The sequence below is a fragment of the Notamacropus eugenii genome, chromosome 4, assembly GCF_028372415.1.
Source record: "Notamacropus eugenii isolate mMacEug1 chromosome 4, mMacEug1.pri_v2, whole genome shotgun sequence".
Classification (NCBI taxonomy): Eukaryota; Metazoa; Chordata; class Mammalia; order Diprotodontia; family Macropodidae; genus Notamacropus; species Notamacropus eugenii.
The window spans coordinates 62,268,391-62,294,721 of NC_092875.1; the positions used below are offsets into that span (position 1 = coordinate 62,268,391).

At 46.3% G+C, this 26,331-nt stretch overlaps 1 protein-coding gene across 2 annotated transcripts; it reads left to right on the top strand.

Moving 5' to 3' along the window:
- Window positions 1-3,123: 3,123 nt before the first annotated feature.
- On the top strand, window positions 3,124-13,934 carry FAM174C (family with sequence similarity 174 member C). Of its 2 annotated transcripts, XM_072601387.1 has the most exons (3): window positions 3,124-5,183; window positions 11,043-11,159; window positions 12,720-13,934. In XM_072601387.1, coding segments are annotated over exons 1-3 (498 nt in total). In that variant the 5' UTR covers window positions 3,124-4,803; the 3' UTR covers window positions 12,721-13,934. The 2 variants fall into 2 exon arrangements, with proteins under 2 accessions (XP_072457488.1, XP_072457487.1); XM_072601386.1 differs by lacking the exon at window positions 12,720-13,934 and having other exon boundaries at window positions 11,043-11,163.
- The last annotated feature ends 12,397 nt before the right edge of the window (window positions 13,935-26,331 follow it).

Here is a 26,331-nt window from a genome sequence, read left to right on the forward strand (position 1 = left end):
ATAGCTCTTTCTCTGGATGTGGATGGCATTTTCCATCATGAGTCCTTTGGAATTGTTTTAGGACCTTTCATTGCTGAGAAGGGCAAAGTCTATCAAAGTCAGTCGTCCAACACTGTGGCTGTTACTGTGTACAATGTTTTCCTGGTTCTGCTCACTTCACTCAGCATCAGTTCATATTTGTCTTTCCAGGTTTTTCTGAAGTCCGCCTGGCCCTCATTTCTTATAGCACAATAGTATTCTGTTACATTCATGTACCACAACTGGTTTAGTCATTCCCCAATTAATGGGTATTCCCTCAATTTCCAGTTCTTGACTACCACAAAAAGAGCTACTATAACTATTTTTGTAAATGTGGATCCTTTTCCCATTTTTATGATCTCTAGGATACAGTCCTAGGAGTGGTATTGCTGGGTCAAAGGGATGCACATTTTGCAAAACTATTTCGGCATAGTTCCAAATTGCTCTCCAGAATGGTTGAATCATCTCACAGCTTCACCAACAATGAATTAATGTTCCAACTTTCCCATATCTTCTCTAACATTTATCATTTTCCTGTTTTTGTCACATTAGTCAATTTGATATGTGTGATATGGGTACCTCAGAGTTGTTTTGATTTGTATCTCTCTAATCAAGTGATTTGGAGCATTTTTTTCATATGACTATAGACAGCTTTAATTTCTTCCTCTGAAAACTGCCTGTTCACATCCTTTGACCATTTATCAATTGGGGAATGACCCGTATTCTTGTAAATTTGACTCTGTTCTCTATATAGTTTAGAAATGAGGACTTTATGAGAGACACTAGTTGTAAAAATTCTTTCCCAGTTTTCTGCTTCCCTCCTAATCTTAGTTGCATTGGCTTTGTTTATGCAAAAACTTTTCAATTTAATGTTATCAAAATGATCCATTTTGCATTTCATGATGTTCTCTACCTCTTGTTTGGTCATAATAATTTGTGGTTTTCTAAGTCAGTTTGCCAGGATCCTCATGTACGGTTTAATGGTTTAATGACTCTTGTTTCTCTTTGGAGTTTGACACCACTGACAACTCTCTAAGACCCTAAACTGAAGAGAAGGAGCTGAGCAGCTTTGGTAGAGGGAGTTTTGTCACTTGGGAGTTGTAATTTACCAATGAAATCACAGGTCCATTCCCTATATTTTATTATGTACCAGGCACTGTGTTTACATACTGGTTGGTTGATTACTGTCCTTCATCTTTGAAGAGGACCAAAATGACATCACCATGATAAAGTGAAATTTCAGTGTGTCCAACTGTGGCTGATCAGACCCATATGAGCTCGGAATGCTCTACCACAGGTTGGGCGCAGATAGTCCATGTGAATATTTGGGGTGGATATCCCAAATTTGCACATCCTGCGTTTACTTTGTGCTGTCTTAATTCTGCTTTGCTCATAGAGCACAGCACCCTTTCTGATGTGGGCACGCTATGCTGAGCAGTCCTGTGTGAGTGTCTCCCATGTTGCACAGTCAAATCCAAAGTTCTTGAGAGAGACCTTGAGAGTGTCCTTGTATTGTTTCTTCTGGCCACCATGTGATCGCCTGCCCCATGCAAGTTCCCCATAAAATAGTCTTTTTGGCAAGCGTACATTTTGCAGTCGAACAACGTGGCCAGCCCATCGGAGTTGCACTCTCTGAAGCATAGTTTGAATACTTGGCAGTTCAGCTCGAGCAAGGACTTCAGTGTCTGCTACCTTATCTTATCAGGTGATCCATATACTAGGGATACAAAGAAAGACAAAGACAATCTCTACCCTCAAGAAGCTTACACTGTAATGTGGAGACAACATTTAAATAAACAAGAAAATACGTATAAATGCTACGTGCAGAAAACAGAAAAGGTAATCTTAGAGGAGAGGGCTCTAGGCAGAGGGTGTGTGTGTGTGTGTGTATGTGTGCTCTATGTTTTATGTATCCCAGGGCGCCCCTTTGGCAGTCAGACTGGTGAAACCCATGGCCTCTTTCTCAGAATCATGCTTTTAAATAATTGAAGGAATTTTGATTAAATTTCAATTAGATGTTAGCAAAAATAATAATGTACTACAGAAAAGCCTCTCATATTCCCTCCACATTCTCTGACTCCTCCTGCTTCTGAATAAGCTTCTTCTACAAAGCAGGTTGGAAGACTGGGATCTCAGGCAGAAGATGGCACCTGAGCTGAGATTTGAAGGAACCCAGGGAAATGAAGAGGCAGGAGAACATCCCAGGCATGGAACTTGAGTGATGCAGTATATTGTCTGCTAGGAGAGGCAAGTAGGCCCAGAGTTGGAATGGAGTGGATGAAGGAGACGAATGGAACCTGTAGGATGTAGGGAGCCTAGAGAGGGAAGAAGGTTATGAAGAGCTTTACATGCCAATACTCCTCTCACTGCCTTTTCCCCAGTCTAACCTCCCCCCCCCCTTTTCCAAGTGTTTGCTGAGGCCTGTCAATCTCATCTCTTTGGCTTCTTTCCTCTGACACTGCTCCCACCCCGATCCAGGTTCTCCTCATGCCTGGAACATTGCAATGGCTGCTGGAGGGTCTGTCTGCCTCAAGCCTCTCCCACTACCATCCATCCTCCATTCAGCCACCAGTGATCTAAGTTGACCATGTCATTCTCTCTCTCTCTCTCTCTCTCTCTCTCCCCACCTCCCCACTGACTCTATCACTCTATCACCTCCAGGATCAAATACAAACCCTTCTGCTCAGTACTCAAAGACATTTTATAATCTGGCCCTTCCTACCTTTCAGGTCTTCCTATGGCTCACTCTGAGACACACATCCTTGACCCAGTGACACCGGCCTCCTAAAAGCTCTTTCTCTGGCTGTCCCCCATCCCTTCCTGATCTCCATGGCTTCAAGTCCCAATTAAAATCTCATTTTCTCCAGGAAGCCTTCCCCACCCCCTCTTCTCTCCAGTGCTCTCCTATTTTGAATGATCTATTTATCCTGTCTAGAATTTGCTTTGTAGATGTTTGCCTGTGGTCTCCCCCAGTACTTTGTAAGCTCCTCAAGGACAGGGACTGTCTTTTGCAACTCTTTTTGTATCCCCAGCACTTAGCATAGGGCCTGGCACATAGTAGGCACTTCATGTTGATTGATTGAAATAGACTTTATATGACAGATTTTGTATTTTATTCTGGAGGTAATAAGAGCCACTGGAGTCTACTGAGGGGGGTGGGAGTGATGCTGACAGACCTGTGCTTTTAGCAAGTCACTTTGGCAGCTGAGTGGAGGAGTGGAGTGGGGAGAGATGAAGATGGGGGTCTGATTAGGCTTTTGCCATAGTCCAGGTGAGAGGTGATAAGGGTCTTAATCACAGGGCTGTGTGAGTAAAGAGAAAAGACTGATTGCATGCATGCTGCAGCAAAGTTACCCTACAGGAGGACTGTAGACCCAATCAGCCTTGTCTCCTGACCTGTTTTAGCTCTGTTCAGCAGTCCTTGAATAAGAGGGAAGGAGGCAGTTTGCGGAGGAAGTATAGTAATACAAACAAGAAGTCTGGCTAAGGTTAATGGGAATAGGGCAAGGGAAGTAGGGATTTAAGAACAGAGCATACTGTAAAGTTGTGCTGGTTCACCATGCTAAGGAAAGAGGAAATGAAGGAGAATGTAGCCAGGGTAGGGGCCATGACCTGGAAAAGGACTGAAAGGTCATCATGAGGATAAAGAACTGCGTTAGGGGGTCACAAGGCATAGGAAGGGATGAAATAATTTTTAAAAAATCATATAAAGGAATTTCTAGATGGCCAGGTGAGTGGATAGAGCACTGGGTTTGGAGTTAGGAAGACTTAGTTGAGTTCAAATCTGGTCTCAGACGCTTATTAGCTGTGTGACCATGGGCAAGTCACTTTACCCTGTTTGCCTCAGTTTCCTCATCTGTCAAATGAGTTGGAGAAAGGAACGGCAAACCATTCTAGCGTCTTTGCCAAGAAAGCCCCAAATAGGGTCAGAACCACAGCCAAAGGCATTTCAGAGATAATGAGCATGGAAGTGCCTCCATCAAAGGCAAGCTCAAGGGCGTGTGGGGCGGCTCACATGTCCAGCATACTCCTTCCAGTCTGGCCATCAGCTCTCCCTGCTACCCCTTTCCCCAGCTGGGTGGACACTAGCCCGTGGCTCTTTTCCTACTCATTCTTCACCTCGAGAACACGAACCTGCCCCTTGTCTGCGCGAGTCCAGCCCACATCCACACACAATACTTGATCTAGAAATGGGGCATTTGAGGGCACGTTAATATGAACTTTGAACCCCCCCACTAGGAGGGCAGGGCTTGGGCTGGAAAGACTCCAACTCAGGAATCGAGTTGAAGGGAAGGCAGGGGAAATATCCGTCCCAGGATCTGGAAGGGGCGATCCTCAAAGGGGCCCTCAGTTTCCCCACCTGTACAATGGGGTGATGACCCCTCCTCCAGCTCCTGGGTTTCAGGGAGGCTCCCAAGAGAATGGCTCTTAGGAGGGGGAAGGGCACGTGCATCTTTATAGCGCCCACTATGTGCCAGGCGCTGGCAGAGGGCCATTGGACGCTCTGAGAGGTAGGCGCCGTTATCATCCCCATTTTACGGTTAAGGAAACTGAAGCAAAGTGACGCGCTCATCTGAGGCCTAATTGGAACTCAAGTCTTTTGGGTGGAAGCCTCAACGGTCGCTACCGGCTGCCTCGAGAAACAGATTCAATCCATAAGAAAAGGGACGTGTGTGGGATACTTTAAGGCTGGCTCGAGCGAGGGAGGGGGGCGAGGAAGCAGGATATGGGGCGGGGCCAACTGCCGCCCGGAGGGCGGGGCCAAAGCGGCTAACAGGGAATCGGATGGCTCGACGCCCCGAAGCCACGCCTCGACGCCCCGAAGCCACGCCCCCGAGCACTCATTGGCTCCCGCCGCCCCCGCCCTCCGGTGAATGGCAGAGGCGCTCGAGGGCGGGGCACCGCCGCTGCCGCTATCCCCCCGCCATGGGGCCGCGTCTGCTGCTGCTCGCCCTGTTGTGCCGGGCTGGAGTCTGGGCCGCTGAGACGCCGATGTCACCGTCCGTGACGAACGGGAGCAGTCTGGTCGTGTCTGCGGGGCCTCACAACGAAACCAGAGTGGTCCTGCCCAGCTCCGGACCAGGACAGATGCTAAAGCGCTCCTTCTACGTGCTGACTGGCTTCTGCGGACTGGTTGCGCTCTATTTCCTCATCCGGGCCTTCAGGTGAGTCATGTGGAGGCCTCGCAGGCCTATCCTGGGTCGGCTTGGGGGTCATGTGACAGAGACCCTCGGGCCTTCGTTTCGGAAGCAGCCGGGAGATTCCCTGTGTGGGCTGGCGGGGAGGGGGAGGGCTTCCTAGGTCACGTGCTGCGTTCACGTGAGGCTGGAGTCACGTGGGGGCTGGAGCTGATGCCGGCAGCCCTTAACCGCATCCTCTCTGTCGGAAGCGACCGAAGGTGGTTGACCCTCGTCATCCTAGAACGGACATGATGATGTCCGGTCTGATCGCGCCGGTAGTGGCCGACGTTCCCGTAATAGTTTGGTTTTCAAGCCCTTTGAAACTGACGAGCTGGCCTCCAAGGCCCCTTCCCAAACCGAACCACGAATAAGCATTTATTAAGCTCCTGATGTATGCCAGGCCGCACCCTCTATTTATCAAGGCATTGGGAAGAGAGTAAGCATTCAGTATCGTCTGCTATGTGGCAGCCTTGTGCTAGGCACGTTTAATCCTCATTTGAAGTAGGGACTGTTGTTATCTTCCTTTTACAGATGAGGAAACCGAGGCAGGCAGCGGTTAAGTGACTTGACCAGGGTCACACAGCTACTAAGAGTTTGAGGCCAGATTTTGTACCCGGTTCTGGGCTCTACCAGCTTAGGAGTGTTCTGGAAATATTCTGAATGACTCCTTCAGCAAGCACGATCAAATGCCCGCCGTGTGGTAGAAACAGCAGCATTCATTGACCCTCTGATTATAAATATAAGCATCAGTCCTCACACAAGGAAATAGAGGTTTTCCAAAATAGATTTGGGTTCCAATTTCCCTCTCTTCTCCCCCACCCATCAAACACACATACACACCCACACCCAAAAAATCCGTTATAAATACATATAGTCATGCAAAAAAAATTTCCATAATGGCCATCTTTCCAAGAAAAATAGAAAAAATAGGATTCAGTCTGCATTCTAAATCCATAAGTTCTCTATTTGGAGATCGCACGTTTCATCATGAGTCCTTTGGAGTTGTGTTGGCAGAGTTACTAAGACTCATCTTTACAACATTCCTGTTATTTTGTAGATTGTTCTCTCCTTCTGTCCATGTTACTTTGTATCGGTCCATATAAGTCTTCCCAGGTTTTTCTGATACTATCTCCTTGATCATTTCTTATAGCACAATAATATTTCATCACGTTTATATACCATATCTTGTTCAGTCATTCCTCAATTGATGGTTGGTCATTCTCTCAGTTGTCAATTCTTTGTAACTAATTAATTGTTAACTTATACTTCAAAGACCATTTATTGAATGTGAGTTTTATTGTGGTCAGAAAAATGTATTTAATATTTCTGCTTTTCTGCATTTGCAAGGTTTTCTGCGGTGATACATAATCAGTTTTTGTGAAGATGTTTTGTGCACAATGAGAAATCGGTACATTCCTTTCTATTCCCATTCTTTATTCTCTAGAGTTTTATATCTAACTTTTCCAAAATTCTATTAATGTTCTTAATTTCTTTCTTATTTAATTTATGGTTACATTTATTTTGGTCTGAGAGAGATCAATTGAGGTTTCCCTTCTGTTAGAGTTTTACTGCATATTTCCTTGAGAAACTTACAGTCTAGTCGGGGAAATTCTGTGTGTGTGTGTGTGTGTGTGTGTGTGTGTGTGTGTGTACATAGAGAGAGAAGTATATATAGACATAGATAGGCATATAGATATGGGCCAGATGTATAGGGACACGTATAGGGCTTTAGAGAACGTATGCAAAAGAAATATAAAGTGCTGCGGTGGGGGCCTGGGGAGAAGAGACGCTCAAAACTCATGGGGTAAGAAAGGCTTCAAGTAGGTGGAGCTGAGTCTCAAAGGAAGATAGATTTAATAGGAGGCAGATATTTTGTGTCTGCTCATATTTATCTGTGTTGCTTTCCCTGGTAGAAGGTAAGTGCCTTGAGGGTAAGGATGGTTTCATTTTTGTCTTTGTTAGCCCATTCTGTAGCACTGTGTCTGAATAATAGGTCTGCACCTGAGGACTGCCAGGTTAGAAAACTCCCCCTCCCGATGCAGGTTGCCACTTTTTCTGCAGCTTGTAGTCTTAAAAAGTGGGCTGAGCCTTTAATGATCACATAGCTAGTATATGTCAGAGCAGGGCTTTGAAACTAGGACTTCCTAATTGAATTAGCCACCATTGAGCTGAACAGAGACTGATATAGAGGAAATGGTCCTTAGAATATAGAACTGGACTAGATCTCAGAAAAGTAATGTTTATCCTCCTCCGTTTTACAGAGGCCCAGAGAAGGGATGTCATTTGTCCAAAATCACACAGCTAGTTAGTGGCAGACAGACTTAAAATCCAGGTCTTCTGAGTTCCAGTCTAGGACTCTTCCCTATGCCATATTGTGATTTAATGAGGTCATTTCTTTGGCTTTTCTTCCTGTGAGACGCAGATGTGGCATGGCCAAAAGCATGAAAGAAAAGTGGGGAGCCTAGGAAAGAAGGGAGAAGTGTGGGAGAGGTGGTATTGGGAGGGGCAGATAGATAGGGACTATTGCAGGAGGTCTTGTAAGGGTTTTAAGGAGAAGCACATAAAGCACTTTAATGTAGGGCCTCAGCTGGCAGAGACATTGGTAACAGCTTAATCGAAGCCCCAGGGCAGCTGGATGATGCAGTGGATAGAGCACCAGACCTGGAGTGAGGAAGACTCATCTTCCTGAGTTCAAATCCAGCCTCAGACGCTTACTTGGTATGGCTGTTTTCCTTAGTTTCCTCATCTATCAAGTGAGCTGAAGAAGGAAATGGCAAATCACTCCAGTATCTTTGCCAAGGAAACCCCAAGTGGGGTCATGAAGAGTTAGAGATGACTAACCAGCAATCTAGGTAATATGTATTGAGGCTCTGCTCTTTGCTCAACTGTGTGCTATGGAAGATACAAGAAACGTGTTGTGCACGCAGGCCCATGTGTCCTAGTCTGAACAGAGACGTAAGGTAGATGTGCGCCTTTTTCTCCTTCACTCGATCCTCAGTCACCTCTTTTTCTCCAGCCTCTCTTCTCTCTCTCTCTCTCTCAGAGACATCACCTATTCACCTAAATCCATGTATCACCTCTGTGCAGATCCTTCTGTCCAGCCCTCTTCTCTCCCCAAGCTCCAGAGTCCTGTGTTTCCAGCTTTCGGTTTTTGGACGTTTCACCCTGACTGGTTCTCTCACCAAACTCATCGTTTCTCGCTCCCGTCCTCCTTTTCTCCCAGTTTTGCTTATCTCGGACTCTTCCCCCTCCTTTGTCTCTTGTATCCCCAAGGTTTCTGCTGCATCCTGCCAGTTCTTTCCTCAGAAGAGCTCTCCTACTTGACCTTTTCTCTCCACCCTTCCCTGCCACCACATTAGGTCATGTGTGGGCTCTTTTCTCTGGGCTACCTGTCCCAGTCTTTGGTCTAGCTTCTCTGATCTGTCCTTCCTCCTGGATCTCCCTAGATGTCCTCCAGTGCTGGTTGCAATCTATAAGCATCAGGATGGTGGGGGTGGTGGTAGAGCTGGGAGGCCTGGTCCCTAGGAGGCAGCTTCGTGACTCAGAGAAGACCTGTGTTCAAATCCAGCCTCAGACACTTAGATTTGTGACACTTCCCTCCCCCAAGTCACTTCATTTCTGCCTGCCTCAGTTTCCTCATCTGTAAAATGGGGACAATAGCAGCACCGATTTCCCCAGTTGTATCAGATGAGATCATGTTTGTAAAGTGTTCGGCATAGTAGACTCTTAATAAATACTTTTTCCCTTCCCTTATGGGGCTCTAGTTTTGGCCCTGCTGGAAACTTGCTTAGTTAGTAGTAACAGCACTGGCTTTGGAGCCTGAGGACTTGAGTTCCAATCCTTGTGCTGCTGATTATTTGTGGGACCTTGGGCAGATCCCCTCCCTGGGCTTCAGTTTCCTCATCTATAAAATGAGGGCATTGGACTAGACAGCCTCTAAGTCTCCTCTTGGTCTGACTCTGGTCCCAGGAGTTTAACCAAGGTGATTCCCCTTTGGGGCTTTCTCTTTAAAAAGGGAGGTGGAATATCAGTCAAAGGAACTCCCTTTTAGTCTAGAATCCTGCCTCTGGGACTCTGCTTGTAGTTGTTGTTTTGTTGGGGAACAGTTTCTCCCTGGCTGAACTGTGAATTTTCTGACGCTCTGCTTCTCAGTCCTCCTGGAGAACTGGCATGTGCTGAGGGTCAGGGTAGGCGGCGCCCATTCCCTTGTCTCCTGCCAGCATAGCTCCCCTTTTTGCACTCACTTGCTGGTCAGGGTGGTTCCCTCCTGCCGCCTTTACCAACCCTGGTGCCTTTGTTCCCTGTGCTGTCAGTAAGGATAAATTCTCTTTCTGTCTTCACGTGGAATTTACGCCCATCTCTAAAGCTCGGCTTAAAGCCGCGTCCTCCAGGAAGCTTTTGCAGTTCTCCCCTTTCCTCCATAATAAGGTGAGGTGTTCGGGGTGTTTGAAGCTTGGGGCCAGGCTCCAGTCTTAGCTCCCCCTTGGAGCTCGCTGGGCTTGCTTTCTGCCCATTGTTGTTGTCTGCTGAATTGATTGAGATCTCCTCTCTTTGGGGCTGCAGCCTTCAGAAGGCGGCCTGGATTTGCTGGGAAGTCATCCTGTTCTAATGGCTTTTAGGAGGTAGCTGAGGACCCTCACCAGGTAGTACTTACAAGCCTGCAAGATGGCGCAGGGTCCAGACATCGATAACACCTGTGTGGGGACAACACCGTCTGTCCCTGTTGGCCTCAGTTTCCTCATCTGCAAAATGAGCTGGAGAAGGAAATGGCAAATCACTCCAGTATCTTTGCCAAGAAAACCCCATGGGGGTTATGAACACATGCCCCTGCTGGCCCTGGCCTGGCTTCCCCTGCTCCCTCTAACTCTTTTACTTGGAAGCTTCCCCATTCTAGTGCCTTCCCTCTGTTAATTGTTTCCTAGTTTTCTTGTACATGACTTGTTTGCTTGTTGTCTCTCCCCTTAAACTGTTAGCTCTTTGAGGGCGGGGACTGTCTTTTGCCTCTGTATCCCCGAAGCACTTCACACAGATCTTAATAAATGTTTATTGGCTGACTTGGGGACACCAGCCAGGTGTGGCCTCAGCTCTGGAGTGGGGTTGGCTCTGAAATAACTGTCTTCTTGGGAGATGGGGCTCCTAACTGGGCCCTTACTCTCGGCCTCTCCCCAGCTCCTCCATGTGCCTCCCACTGCCCAAGTTATTTGGCTAATGCTCTGTTCTGATAACCTCCTCCTTCTGACTTTGTGAAGTCATAACCCTTTGTGTTTGGCCTTCAGAGCCCTCCGGCCCTTTTGTCCTGCTTTATACTCTTCCCTTTGATGTGATCTACCTTCCAGCCCAAATTAGAGTAGTGGGAATGGGGGGGGCTCGAGTTCTTATTCTATGCCGACTACCCCCCTTTCCTTCTCATCTTGTTCGCCCCATCCTCTAAACCTGGGTTGGAATCACTCCCTCCCCACAACCTCTGCCTGATGGAGTCTTTCCCTGCCTTCAAGGACAGACTCAGGGACGCTCCTTCCCTGCCCCCTTCCAGCACCACACTGATGAGAGTGAGCTGCCTTCCCCACATTTCTCATAGCATTGGGGTAGCCTTGCCTTTGCCCCTGCCACATCCTCCCTGGGATTCTGCTATTTCCTCTTTGTGTTTTCCATCCTGAGCCCATAGCAGGTACTTCCTGTGTGCTTTTGAACTGAATCAGAGAGGTTGAGAAGGATGGTTATTATCCATGAGTGAATGTTTGGGATTTATGTGGAGATCCCAACCCCTAACACAGCCCTGCTCATTTTAGGTCCTCAGTTAAGGTTTGTGGAACTGAAATGGATTATGTTTTAAACTGTTTTCAGATTAAAGAAACCGCAGCGGAAGAAGTATGGTCTGCTCTCAAATACAGATGACCACATGGAGATGGCTTCGGTGGAGAGTGACGAAGAGACAGTCTTTGAGACAAGGAACTTGAGATGGTAGTTTCTAGATTGTCTTTCTCCTTGAGGTCTTCGGTTAGTTTTAGGGTTGGAATTAGGCAAAGATTGAAGCCCTTATTCTGTGCCACGGCCCCTCAGTCTCTAGGGCCCCTCCTCCACCCTCCAGGATTGCGCTGCTTTAAATGTGTTAAACAGTTGTGAGCTCCAAGCTCTGGCAGAGGCCTCAGGCCCAGTCAGGTAGCTCGAGAACTGGCAGTGCCCTCAGAGGCTTGAGAAGCATAGTGTAGAGCTGACAGGGTCCTCTGACACCATCCAACTCAGTTCTCTCCTTTACAGATAAGGAAACTGAGGTGTGCCCAGAGAACTTGGATGGCTTGTTAGTAAATTGGTCCAGCCTCCCAGCTGGTCCAGGTGGGCCCCCTGAGGTGGTCATTCCACTTTTGCTTGAGAGGCGATCCATTGTAGCAGAGGGTGTACTGACTTTGAATTTCTTCATGCTCCTTACTACCTGGGAGATCTTGGGAAAGTCATATAACTTATCTGGACCCCATAAATCTCACCCCTCATCCCTCTTCCTAGTGATAGAAGCTTCCCTATCGTGTCCAAGCTAAACACCCTGGCTTCCTTGGTGCATCATCAGGCCTGATCACAGTCATGACTCCTGGGCATGGTTTGGGCCTGCCTGTTATTAGGGTGGGGTCTAGAGCAGGAAGGGACTTTAGCAGTCTTCCGGTCCTACCCCCTTATTGTACAGGTAAGGAGAGGGCCCTCCATCCAGGGGAGTTGCAGAAGCAGGATATGAAGCCTCGTTCTGAGACTTGACTCTTCTCCACTCCCCCCCCCCCCCCCCCCCCCCGTCCCATGTCATGTGCTTCCTGGAGCCCACCAGGCTAGAGGCTGCTGGGTCGGGGGCTAGAGGGAGGCAGGAACTCCTTGAGCTGAGGACCAGCTGTCCAAGCAGGGCAGGAGCCAGGCAGTGAGGGAGGGCTGGATTTGGAGACAGGAAATTTGGGTTCTTCTGTTTACTCACTGCATGGTCATGGCCAGATTTCTCCTTGAGTCTCAGTTTCATCATCTGTGAAATAAAGACAGTTGGAGTTAAGTCCTTCCAACCTCTGAATCCTATGAGCTTGGGAGCATTTTTGCTGAGGAGACCCTAAAGCAGAGGCAGCCTGTGTTTCCCGCAGGAAGCCTCTTGTGGGATTCCTGTCCAGGCAGGTACCACGCTTAGGGTGTTGCCAGCCCGGGGCTTGCCAGTGAGTGAGTCATGTGAGGGAGTTAAGAAAGAGATGAATCTGGCCCTCCATTCCCACACCTCCAGACTCACCTGTTCACAAACCCTCCTACGGTGACATGTGGATATTATGAGAAGCTGCCCAGAAAAAAAGCAAGTCCATCAGACAAAGTCTGTCCAAGGATTCCCTGCCCATTTCCTCAAGCCACCAAGTAATGCCCATACCTTGGTGTTAGATTGTAATCTTCTCAAGGGCAGGGAACATCTTTTGCTTCTTTTTATAACCCTAGCCCTTAGCACAGTGCCTGGCACATAGTAGATAATAAATGTTCATTGATTGATTATTGATTGATTCTCTTTTCCAGATGAAGAGCTGGTGCCCACAGTGGTAGTGGCACAGAGCGATCCAGAAAAGGGGAAGAGGGACCTCAGGCACAGAATGTCAAGAAAATCCGGGGTTTATTTTTCTAATGGTTCTATACAATACAGTGTTTCTAAGGGGGGGAGGGAAGGTTGGGAAATTTTCTTGCACTTGGGATATGTTGGGAAATGTAGGAAAGGAGGAGTTGGGACAGGTGGGGTATTCCAAATAATAGCCTTTACTTTGCCAGATGTGGGCTTCTGCAGGAGGAAGGTCAGCTGGCTTTACCTGCTTGCCTGGATCCCCGGCTCCTCTCCTGGTGCTCTTCTTTTCTCCATGATAACATTCCCAGCTTGGATCTGGGCCAAAGACCCTGCTGACATATCTGGGTCCTATCGAATCTTGGAACTTGAATGGTGCCACCTGGAGGAAGGGGAAAAGTATGGGAACCTAGCAGGTTCATTTCTCTCCATTTGAGAGCAGCTTGGGGGAATGGGCTGTGGGGGATGGAGAGAGGAGCGGTCTCTGTCTGCCTGCTACAAGACATTGACCAGACCAAGCAGAATGTGGCATCCTGGCAGGCTCCATTCTCCACACTCTACCAAATGGCTTCTAGGTTTCCAAGCTGCCAGCCTGCCCCTCAGAGCCTGGCTGATGGCCCAGCTCTGGGATCTCCCGTGAGGCCTGCTGCAGCTGAGGACCATGTTCTAGATTCTCCCTTGGAGACCCGGAGTCAAAGAAAGGGACCAAAGGGACAAGCACTGGGATTGTCACTGTGGATATCCCTCCTCTCAGCATGCTTTCTTGAGTCCTTGTCACATGAAGGGAGAAGAGAGAGCGTCTCTGAACCTCGCCACATGCCTCATGGGTCATGGGTCACTCTTTTCTGTGATCCAAGGACTCTGATCCCTGCTCTGCCCACACTTGTGTTTGGGGGGACAAAGTCCCTTCTGGAAGGACATTCCTCTCTCAAGTCTGTTTCCTCTAGACAGGGACTCCATGGCACCTTCCTTCTGGGACCACCTTGCTCTCTCCCAGGCATGGGGGAAGCTTTTTACTTTGTACCTGTATATTTGGGTATTTTGGTTTCCAAGAGACTTAAATCTCCTGTTGGGGGACCAGCACCCCACAGTATTTGCTTGTCAGGGGTGCTTGGTAAAAACTGCTGATTGTAAATAAAGCAAACATGGCCAAGTGCAGTGGCCTCCTCCCTTTGGCACCCAGTGCCTGGACTCCATTCCTTTGCCCAGATCTGTACTCCATCTGCTTCCAAGTCAGACCCTCCGTGAACCCTGCTTTGTGTCTCACTGCTCTGGATGTGTCTCTGGGTGGTGGGAGAGAAGGAAATAATACCAATTATTCTTCACATGCTTATTTTGATATTGGTGTGTTTTCCTCCCTAGTGGAGGGTGGGGGGAGGAGGGAAGGACAGAGAGGAGGCACATTAGTTATCAGCCTCCTTCCTCACTCTGGATTTCTTATCTGTGACATCCCTGCTTGATACCCTGGAAGCCACCTTCCTCTGGGGCCCCGAGCATTTTGTGGGGCAGTTGGTCCTTGCAAAAGTGACTTCCTTGGGTCCCTGTCCCCTGGAGGATGCTTTTTCTGCCACCAAGTTGTCACTGGTAATAAGTTGTAACTTTCTCGAACCTGGCACACAATTTGTCGCTACCCTTGAGTCTTCTGCTACTAGGGGGTTCTTCTGAGGTCCTAGCATTCCATGGTTCAGAGCTGGCCTACTGTCCTTTTTATGCCCATAAGAGGCTCTTCTGAGGACCTGGAGCTCCGTGGTGGGCCTTACCTTGTCGGAGCCTCACAGCAGCTATGTTGGTAGGCAGTGCCATTGGACCAGAGAGTCCTGGGAAGCCAGGACACCTCTCGAGGGTCACACAGTTCCAAAGAGTCAGAAGGTGAAACTGAGTTCAGCTCACTCCTCACTAGGGAATGATGTAATGCAGGGCTATAACTAGGGCAGGGCAGGGTGTGGAAGGACAGACCACTCCCCCAACCAGAAAGGCAGCGTTTGCATTGTCAGTTTGGGGACAGTGCAACCCAGTCACCTCTTTTACCGCCTCCATTGCCAGCCCATTGACCGCTTGTCTTCCTCAGTCCCCTGAGTTATAGCATTCAAGGCTTACTCAGAGGCAGCAGCACATTAGGAGGGAAGGAAGGTCAGGTCAGGTGGGCACATTGTCTGAATTTGGAAGCAACTGCAGCAGCAAGGGAGGAAGGGGCAGCCACAGGAGAAGTAGCAGGCATTCAGAAAACCTCTTTGGGACCAATCAGCGGCCCGGCCAAATCCAAAACTTGAAGGCGCGTCATTCTTTTGTTAGACCCTATGGAGTAATTTCTGGTATAACGATAACTTAGTCATCAGGAAAAGGTTATTTTGTGTTTAATGCCTTTTGTTTAAGAAAGCACAGGCATTTGTGAACAGTTCAAGGCAGTCTGCAGTGAGTGCCTGGGCTCAGTGTGTGGCCAAGGTCAGAGCCTGGTATGGGGCCTGAGCCAGGTTTCTGAGTCAGAACTCAGTCAGCAGTGAGAGGTTAGGATCAGTGTGTGGTCACGAGCAGGGTCCTGGTATGGGTCCTGGGTCAGGACTCAGTGTATGGGGGGCTTGTTATGGGGCCTGAGCCTGGCTTCTGGGCCAGAACTCAGTCTGGAGTGAGGCCCTGGGATCAGTGTGTGGCCAGGTCTGGCATTTAGGTTGGTGCTGAGGTCAGGCCTTTAGTTAGCTCTCAGCTTGGATCCAGTCTGGTCTGGAATCTCACCTTAGCTGGTCTTCAGCTGGGCTACACACAGCGACCTGGACCCCATTGCCATGAAGGACCGAGGAGTGCAGGAGACAAAGACTGAAGATAAGGGCTCGCCTTGCATTGGTTGCTGTCATCCCCCACCCTTTTCAGAAGTGGGAACCATCGGAATCACAGTGTGAGGAAGAGGGGATGTCACCAGGTGGCGCCATCTCCCCAAATTTCCTCCTTGCTTGGCAGCCAGGTGCAAAACTGGATTCCTTCTGTACGGGGTCCTCTGGGAGGAAGGGTGTGTGTGTTAGTCCTAAGGGTCTCCCCAGTTCTGACATCCTGGATTGTTTGTGCCCATCCCTGTGCTGTGTAGGAGACGGCTCCCTGAACTGGCCAAATATTGTTATAGCTTAGAAGGTCCAATTGGAAACCCAATTGTAGCCTCCCTCTCTCATCTTACAGAGGTATAAAGAGACTCAGTAAACTGAGTGCCTGGGAATGCAGGGTGCCAGGAACACAAAACAAAAGAGCTTACACTGTATTGGAATACAGCCCCTTGCTACACAGATGAGGAAATTAACAAATATAATGTCAATGCAAAATGATTTCCAGGGAAAGGAAAACAGGATAGTGCAGGGCATAGGGAAGGTCTAATGTAGGAGGTGCAATTTTGAAGGAAGCTGGATATTTCAAGGTGGGGCAGTTAACCCTAAGAACATTCCAGGTGTGAATGACAGCCTTTGCAAAGACATAGGCATGAGAGATGGAATGCTTAGTTCAGAGAGCAGCAAATAGGGTAGGGTGCTTTGCCTGGAACATGGAATGGGGGGGAGAAATGATAGGAAGTAAACTTGGAAAGATAGGCTGAAGCCAGGTTATAAAGGGTCTTAAATGCCAAACAAAATAATTTGCATTTCATTCTCAAGATAATAGGGAGCCACTGAAGATTCTTCAGCAGGGATAGTGACATAGTCAGACCTAGGCTTTATTTAGGAAGTTCATTTTGGCAACTATGTAAAGAATGGGTTGGAGATGAGGAGAGATTCGAGGCAAGGAGACCAATTGGAAGAGGGTTTCAACACTGTTGTTCAGTCATTTCCGACTCTGTGACGCCATTTGGGTTTTTGTAAAGATACTGTAGCGATTTGCCATTTTTCTCCCTTCAGCTCATTTCATAGATGAGGGAAAAATTAAGTGATGTGCTCAGGGTCACACAGCTAGTACACAGCCGAGGCTAGATCTGAACTCAGATCGTCTTGACTTCAGGTCCTGCACTCTATCCACTGTGCCACCTAGTTGCTTCAACTCTAGTTGCTCTAGGCAAGAGGGTGAGGACCTGATTTACAGTAGTAATTTGTTACAGATAGAGACGGGAACAGATATGAGAGAGAATCACCAAGACTTGGCCACTGATTAGCTATGAAAGTCAGGGGGATAAGAGAGTGAGGAGTCAGTGATGACTCTCAGTGTGAACCTAGAATCAAATGAAAGTATTTGTAAAGCACTTCTCATAGTGCCTGGAAGTTAGTAGCTGCTTAATAAATGTACCTTAGTGAATGCTTTTAAGAAATGCTTGTTCTCTCCTCCCTAGAAGGATGATAGTTGCCTCAGTAGAAATAGTGAAATTAGGCAGAGGGTGAGTTTAGAAAGATAAGTTCTATTATTGAACAAGCTGAGTTTGAGATGCCTATGGAGACATCCAGTTGGAGAAATCCAATAGACAGTTGGTGATTCAGGACTGAAGTTCAAGAGAGAGGCTATGAATATAGCTCTATATCTGTTCTCTACAGATGCAGTGATGTAGAATATTCTCTGTAGAAACTGGAGAGATATAGAGAACTATGGAGAAGAGAGATTTATAATTAGATATAGATCTATTAATATCCCCTATCTGCCCTGTCTATGTATCTATCTGTCTTATCTTTGTATCTGTCTTATCTATCATATCTTTCTGCCTTATCTATCTACCTTATCTATTCATCTGTCTGTAAATCTGCCTTATCTATTTATCCATTAACCTGCCCTATCTGTCTGTCTGTCTGTCTGCCTTATGTATCTATTGATCTGGGAGTCATTGTATAGAGATGATAAGCTCTTGAGAGCTAACACCTAGAGAGAAAATGGAGGGAGAAGGGAATAGTGTCTAGGAGAGTGCCTTGGGCTAAATCTCCACTTAGTGGGGGAAGGATGGAGGATGATTACACAGAGGAGATTGAGAAAGTGCTGTCAGACTGGAGAACCAAGAAGCAAGGAGAGAATATCCAGAAAGAGGGAGTGGTTAGCAGTGTCAAAAACTTGAGAAAGCTCCAGGAGGATGAGTCCTAATACAGTGACTTGGGTAAAGGTAGACATGGCAGGTTTCAAATTTGCAGAGAGAAGAAAGATGGTAGTGATAGCAAGCACACTGCGTGGCAGATTCAGGATTTGAAAAGATCTTGACAGGCTAGAATACTAAAAATCTAATAAGTTGAAATTTAGTAGGAATCAATGTCAATTCTCATATGGGTTCAAAAAATCAACTTTTCGACTTCGGAGTGGCAGTGGTGGGGGGTGAAGGGGATGTCTGACTAGAAAGCAATTTGAAGCAGATCTGAAGTTTCGTTCAATCTAATTCAACAAACATTTATTAGTAGACTGAAAACTCGATAGGAGTCAGCAGTGCCTCAGCATGTCAGTCAAGAAAGTGACTTCTATCTTAGCTTGCATTAAGAGAAGCATAGGTTAGATTACACAGTGACCCTGTATTTAGGAAAACTTAATTTCATATCCTGCTTCAGACACCAGCTACCCAAGCCTGGGTCAGTCACCTAACTTCTGTCTGCCCCAGTTTCCTCAGCTGTAAAATGGGGATAACAGCATCATCCTCACAGGGTTGTTGTGAGATCTAATGATATAAAATTTGTAAAACAAAGTGCCTGGTACATAGTAGGTACTTAATAAATGTTTGTTTCCTTCCCAGTAGCATCTCCAAACTCTGCGATTACCAGAAGACGTCTGGGATACTGTTTTCAGTTCTGACTGCCAATTTTGGGAAGAACTTTGCTAAGTGGGAGAGCCTCTAGGGTAGGGTGTTCAGGATGATGAAGCACCTCAAATTCATGCCACATGAGTAATGGTTGAAAGAATGGGTTGTGTAGTTTGGAGAAGAGAAGATTTGGATGAGTGTGGGAGGTATGACAAGTATGGAAAAGCTCTCCCGTGGAAAAGGCATGAGAATTCTTATTCCCAGAAGGTAGAATTATGAGCAGTGGATGAAAGATGCCAAGAGGTGACGTAGGCTTGAGGAATGAGAAAATCTCGTCACAATCAGAGGACATGTAGATGCCTGGAGAACAGGAGAGGTCTGTGAGCAAAAGTTGGATGACCACCTGTCAGCTGTGTTGTCCTGGAGACCTCTTTCAGGTTTTTTTTGAGTTTGACTAGAGGACAGTCTTTAGCCTCTCTTCTTACTCGAAAATTCTATGATTCGATGGATGTAATGGTGACAATTTAGCTGTGAATGATTCTCATTAAGAAAATGGGGAACTGCCTGAAGAGATCCATGTGGCTACACAGGGAACTCATCAGCTAACAAGTTAAAAAACCCCCATATAGATGGAAACAAACACAGGAGATGGAGGATGAATACCTGCAGGAACAGAGCAGGCAGCTCCCAATCCCAAAGACTGGAGGCCATTGAGGAAGCATGCAGGACAACATAGAGTGAGGTTTTGATAGCTAGGTTGGGGGCAAAAGGAAATTCAAGGACAGGATGGGATGGTTGCCAAGAGCTCCCATTTTGCTTCTCTTTTTCCTGCCTAGGAGAATGATCTTCAGGCTGGGAAAAACAGAAGAAAAATAATTAACAGGGAGTGGAACCCCAAGACAAGTAGGGAGATGGTAGGAAGTAACCTAATGGCACTCAATGAACTCAAGGTACCAGTTCACCTATGGAACAGAAAGACTGTGATTGCTGAGACACCATCAGTACTCTGAAAATTGTAGAAGGCAGAAACACCAAAAATTAGGAGGAGGCAAAATAGCATTCTACTTTTTTCCAAGAAGGAAGAGGATAGAGCTTCCAGAGTACAGACGAATCAGCTTGACTTTAATTCCAAGTAAATTCTAGAATACATTCATTATTAAAAAGGTGAGCACTTGGAAAAGGGAATGAGCACTAAGAGCCAGCATGGGTTCTTCAAATGGCAGATTGTTTCCATTTACGTTTTGGCCAGGGTTGCTAGAAAGATAGCTCAGGGGAATGCTGTGAACATAATACTATTGTATTTCAGCAAGGCATCTGACAGAGTCTCTCATGTAATTCTTGAGGATAAAATGGAAAGATATGGGCTAGTTGTATGAGTTTAGTCATGTGCATTCAGAACTGTTGAACAACCAGGCCCAAAATACAGTGATTAAAGGATTGATAACAATGTGGAAGGAAGTCTCAGGCAGGGTGCCCTAGGGATCTCCTGCCTTTGACTCTGTATTCAATATTTTTCTTAATGATTATATGAAAGCATATTTATCAAATTTGCAGGTAAAAGAAAGCACAGTTTACATGGTTGGCAGTCAGGATCCAAAAAGATTTCAATAGGCCAGAATGCTTTGCAGAAGCTAACAGCATATATTTTTAAGAAGGATAAATGTTAAGTTCCATATTTGGGTTCAAGAAACCAGTGCTAAGTCAAGGATGGAGGAAACTGGGCTAGATAACAGTTCATGTGGGTTCCCCCCACTCTCCCAAAAAAGGATCAAGTCATGTCATTGAATTCCATTTTAGGCTGCATTCAGGTCAGTGTAATGCCTGGAACAAAGCAGATGACTGCAGTCCCCAGGCTTGGTCAGCCCTGTTGGGACTTAAACGTGCAGTTATGTACCTGATTTTCGAGGAAGGACGTTGACAAACTGGGTGTGTCTGGAGATGGGGTGACCAGGACAGCGAAGGAATTGGAAACTATTCTCTATGAAGATTAGTTGAAAGAACCAGGGATGTTTAGTTTGGAAAAGATACAACTCAGGGGAAGCATGATTGGTCTTTCCAGATATTTGAAGAATTTTCACATAGAAGAGGGATTAGACTTGTTTTGATGAATGCCACAGGGTAGAACTAGGTGATAATAACAATAAATAGCTGACATTTCTATAACACTTTACAAATGTTATCTCATTCTACCCTTAAAAGTATTTCCATTCTATAGATGAAGAAACTGAGGTGAAGAAATGTTAAATGACTTGCCCAAGGTCACACAGGTAGTAAGTGTCCAAGGGCAAATTTGAATTCAGATCTTTCTGACTCCATGTCCAGCACTTCATCCACTGCGCCACCTAGCTGCCTAAGTGCAAAGGTGCAAGTTTCTTTGTGTTAAGAGGAAATCTTTCACAAAAGTCCTACGTTCATGGTTCATGTGGCCCAGAGGAGATCCTAGGTTTCCTAAGATTAGACCATCAGACTGAAAATTCAATTAGGTTCCACCACACTTGAAAAACAGATGGCAGGCACACACAAGTGTAGTCAGTGTAGTATGTGTGAGACCCCAGACATCTAAGGGCAATACTGACCTGCAAGCTCACTGAGTTGATTGGGGAACCCTCCTGACTACTTCTCCCCCTCCACCCCTAACCCATACATGAAATAGAGACATCCAGAATGGCCTTCAGTCCTGTTTGAAGGTCTCCTTTGGCTTCCTCAGTGACAGTGAAAGAGTAACTATGTATTAGGTGTCCCAAGAGGACTAGCATCTCTGATGGGAGGGCTGCTCATCCACCTTTGGTGTCCACCTAGCACTCAACTCTCTCCTCTGGCTCCACAAAGCTTTAGCATGTGCAGCGGCCACATCCTGGCAAACTGTCTTGGCAGATGGGCCAAAGCAAGTTGAGGGTAATGGATAGGTCTCAAACCCATCTCTGAATTAGAGAGTATCTATCCCAAGTATGTGAAGACTTCCCTCAAGGAATGGGTGGATGAGAACAATTTGTTCCAAGGGCCATGAAGGAGGATGAAGCAGGCACTGTCTATGGATTAGATATTGGTCAGACATCAAAGACACCACCATGGTCGTCCACTGAATGTCAGGTCATGGCCAGCTGTCCTGACTTTTATGTTGCCACTAGACCTTGTTGACTCTGGAAGAGAGTATGAGGCAACTGTGCCTCAATAAATACAATTCACACACAGGTCAAGACATCATCCATGATGTCATTGGTCCTCTTTGAAAACAATGGAAAAACAGTCAAAGAGTAATAGAAAATAGGGGAGAAGGTACTAAGGATCACACAGTCTTTAGACCATTTATAAACATTAAGCTAACCATTGGTACTCTAAAGGTGAGCTGTTCAATAGTCAATGAATGGAAACCCCAGAAGAACCAAACCATGTCAATGCTGGTCTTCATACTCTAACTTTAGCCATTTGCCTTATGGACATTTCAGCTTGAGCACTGGAGAGATCCACCATGACTACTTTGGAAGTAGCACTTGGTTTCTAGGCTGGGGTAAGGTGGTTTTTGCTGGCACCGTGGTCACTTTTTAAATTAAGTTACTGCAGTATTTTCCTTGGCTCTCTTGTTTGTCTTGCCAGCTTTGTGTTACCCACCAGATTCCAATCTTGGAATCTCATGTGTTGTGGTGTGGGTTCTCCAGTGTAGCAGCTCACCCCATCCTGAAACCATGGGCCAATCAAAGATATGCTAGAAGGCCCCTGTTAAGGGGAAACTTGAATTGAAGATCATAGATTTAAACTTGGAAGGGACCTTAGAGGTACTCTAGTCTGACTCAGTCATTTTACAGGTGAGGACTTGAAGCCTAGAGACATTAAGTGATTTGCCCAAGGCTACACAGATAGGAGAGTCAGGATCTGAACCCGGGGCCTCTGATAGCAAATCCAGCACTTGTTCTGCTTTATGGCAGAGGCAGCCTGTCTCTGATGTTCTATGTTCCCTATTCTCTAAAGGCCATTTTAGCTTGGACATTCTGTGTTCTAGTGATAAAAGATATTGGGTTACCAGACCCTTGCTATCCCAAAGGGGTATGCTTCAACTCTGGAGGGGAGTCTTCCCAGTTCACTGCCTTCAACCAGCCCACATCATCCTATCCTACACTCCATCTTCAGTCAAAGGATCATAACACTATGACTCTAGAGCTGGAATGGAACTGAGAGGCCATCTAATCCTACTCCCTTATTTTACAGAGAGAGAAACTGAGGCCCAGGGAAATTCATTTGTCCCAACGTCACAGAGGCAATAAACTGGATTTGAATCTACCTCCCATGACTGCAGAGTCAATGTTCTTTCTATTGGACCATGTGGGGCAGTTGCTGCCATTGGGCTATCCCACTCCTCTACCAAGTTTCCTATCACCAAATGTCTCTCTTCTAGGGCTGTTTCCCTTCCATAGTGTTAGATCACTCCACTCCATCTTCCATCAATTGACTGTCCTTGTAGCCTGTCCCCTTCCTTTGACCTCTGTCCTCCAGCCTGGGCTTCTGACTGCTCTCCTCCTCTCACAGCCTTCATCCTGGTAAAACCCTCCCCTGATGTCTCATCTGGGAGTGGGAGTTGCTATAGAATTCCCAGTCTGGAAGGACCTTTGGAGGTCACCTAGACCAAGCCGTTTCTGAGTAAGAATTCCCCCTCCAACACACCAGGTCATCCAGCGTTTGCCTGAGACCTGAGATAAAAGGTGACTCCATACCTCCGGTGGCAGTCTACTTCACTTTAGGGTAACCCTTGGCTAGCCCATTTCTCTTCCTTTCGTAGACTCCACCCTTGAGTCTTTGCAGCAACTCCATTGCTCCTAGGTTTGTCCTCTGGAGCCAAATAGAGGAAGTTGAACCTTTCCTTGGCATTCCCATGGCAGCCCTCCAGAGACTTGAAGGGAGTTCTTATATTCAGGTTTTGCCATCTTTGGAAAGTCACAATTTCTGTGAGCCTCAATTTCCACATCTGACAAATTAAAAAAAAAAAAAAGGAGAAATTGCGTGGGATTTGGAGTCAGATCTCTGCATCGTCACTTGCTAACTGTGTGACCTTGACCAAGTCTTTCCTCTCCCTCCATTTTTGGCCCAGTTAAGCTCCTCTCCTAAGTTCTCTTGTAAATGACATTTTGTGATTCTCTTTCCCTGCCTTATCCCCTGTGCCCTGCCCCGTCCTTTTCACTAGGTCTGGAGAAGGTTTTCAATCTTGTTACTCATTCCTGGGTTTCATTTAAATTTGTCCATCAAGAGTATTGGAAGGCATTAGGTTAACGAATCATTTGATTTTTTCTTTTTTTGTGAGAGATTTGCTGGTGAACCCCCTCCCTCCCCACCTTCCCCCACCTCCCCCCTGGTAATATGGCTGGCTTTTTAATTAACTGGTTATAATTAACGGTGTCTCATCTTGAGCTGGGGCTGGACCATGTTAGGGACTGTTTGCTAACGGACTTTGAAGATGTGAGATGCTGTTCGTTCCTGCTATTATGGTGTTAAAAGAGATTAATAGAAAGTTTGAGATCAGAAGACTTTGGGTTTCTGAGCTGGCAGGCGTCAAGGAGGAAGGCCCCTTGCCTCTTCCTTCCCCCTCCCCAGCTCTGCACCCTGCACCAGGATTTGAGCTCCCAACTTTCCAACCTGCTACAGAGAAGGGAGCAGTAGCAGGAGACCCAGGGACAGAGTCTCTGTGTTCAAATCCTGGCCCTGCCATTTGCAAGTTGTGTGACCTTGGGCAAATCATTTGACTTTGCCGAGCCTCAGTCCCCTATAAATGCAAAAAGCATTTTTGAATGGGAGAATGCATATCAATCACTTTGGAACCACAAAGCACTGTAGAAATATGAGTTATTATTACCATTTTTTATCTGAGCCTCAGTTTCCACATCTGAGAAATAAAGAGATGTGGTAGAATAGAAAACACTGTTGGTTTCATGGTGTGTGTGTGTGTGTGTGTGTGTGTGTGTGTGTGTGTGTGTGAACTCCTGATGGAGAAATTCCCTCCATCCAAGCAACTGATCTGTAACTCAGTCTTAGAGAGTCATCTAGGGCAATAGAGAGATAGATTCAATGACTTACCCATAGTTACATAGCTAGTACAGTGTGTGTCTCAAGGAGGACTTGAGCCCAGGTCTTTCTGACTCTAAAATATCATTGGTTTTGTAATTAGAGGATCTGGATTCGAATCCCACCTCCATTACCAACTTTCTATGTGATTTTAGGTGAATCACTTAATCCTTCTGAGCCTCAGTTTCCTCATTTGTAAAATGAGGGAGTTGGATGAGATGACCTCTAAGAACTTTCCAACTCTAAATCTGTGATTCTATGATTTTGGTCTGCTGTATCACACTGCCTTTTATGAGTCATTATTAATATTTATCTAGAGTTTAACATAAATCCTTGAAGAACTGAGATATGTAAGATTTATACCTTGTTTGCTTCCAGAATAGGTTGGAAGCATCTTATAAAATGGAATATTAAAAATAAAACAGAACCAGCAAGAGTTAAAGAAAAACAAATAACCCAGAACATTAGCTAAAAGGAGCAAGGCAATAGATATTACCAGGCACCTGAAAATATCTCATGTAGATGCTGACTTCAGCTGTGAAACTGCAGTCAAGACATTGGACTCTAGAGACCACAATTCTGGTTGGGCTCTACCACTTTCTTGTGCGACCATGAGCAGGTCATTTCCCCTTTTAGTTTCCCAGTTTCCTCTTCTGCAAAACGGAGATAATAATCCTTCCTCTGCTTCCCTTCCAGGAGTGTTTAAGGATCAGATGAGATAATGGATGTAAAGTGCTTTGTAACTATAGTACACCATGGAAATGTATCCCTGTGTTTGTTATTAATCATCCCATCAACCAGTATTGATTGGGAATCCACTCTGTCCTTAGCACTTAGAGGGAGAGAGTATATTCATTCATCCCTTCAGTATTTCCAAAGAGCCATGATGTCATCAATGTGGCCAACTCCCTTCATGAGGACAGTAACCTCTCCACACCTTAGTGGACACTTTCATGACATGCTGTAGTTGAAAAAAATGCATCTCCTTGTGGCCAGCCTGGTAATGGGAGAAGTGGGTGACTGTACCAATCATCTCTCCCTTTTACTCATGTGAACTGGTCTAGCTGAGGTCCCCGCCTAAAGTACTAATACTTTAATATCCCTAAGTACTTGGGGTCCAATCACAATGAGGGGCAGCTAGGTGGTGTAGTGGATAGAACGCTGGGCCTGGAGTCAGGATGAGCTGAGTTCAAATGGGGCCTCAGACACTTACTAGCTGTGTGACCTTGGGCAAGTCATTAAACCCCAACTGCCTCCAAAAAAACCTCCCCCAAACAAAAAGCACTTAGCATAGTACCTGGCACATAATAAGTACTATAAAAATGCTTATTCACCAATCCTGGCTTAGGTATTTCCTCTCTGGGCAAGTGATTTTCTCTCAAGGCCTCAGCTTTTCCATCTATAAAATGGATTAGAATGATCTAAATAACTAATCCTATCTTCTCTCCTCAAACCACCTGTCCTACTCTGTGCTCTTTCAGTGGAGGACCTAGCCAAAGAATTCACTGAGCTGTCCACTGTGGGCTTCTCTTTCTTCCAATTCCATGCTTTCAAACCCTTCAACATCATCTGCATTCTCTCTTTCTTTGCTCCACTCTCAAAGGAAGCTTTTTACGTTGCTGAAATCAACCCTTCTTCCTTGTCCTCCTGATCTCTCCTCTTCCTGTCTCTTCTGGCAGCTTATCCCTTCCTTCCTTCAGCCTCTGTCTCTAACTTTCAATCTCTGCTTCTCACTGGCTTCTTCCAAACATGCCACTGTCTCACCCCATTTCCAAACACCATTCTTGGGTACCAATATTCCCACTGTGTTCTCTCTCTTCTTCCTTTCACAACCAAACTCTCAGAAAAGGCTGTGTACT

What these genes read in the sequence shown, in the direction of transcription:
- FAM174C (XM_072601386.1), top strand. Translation starts at nt 4,804, where the DNA reads ATGGCTCGACGCCCCGAAGCCACGCCTCGACGCCCCGAAGCCACGCCC. An exon ending in TTCCTCATCCGGGCCTTCAG is followed by an intron (nt 5,184 to 11,042) that starts GTGAGTCATGTG and finishes AACTGTTTTCAG; the next exon opens with ATTAAAGAAACCGCAGCGGA.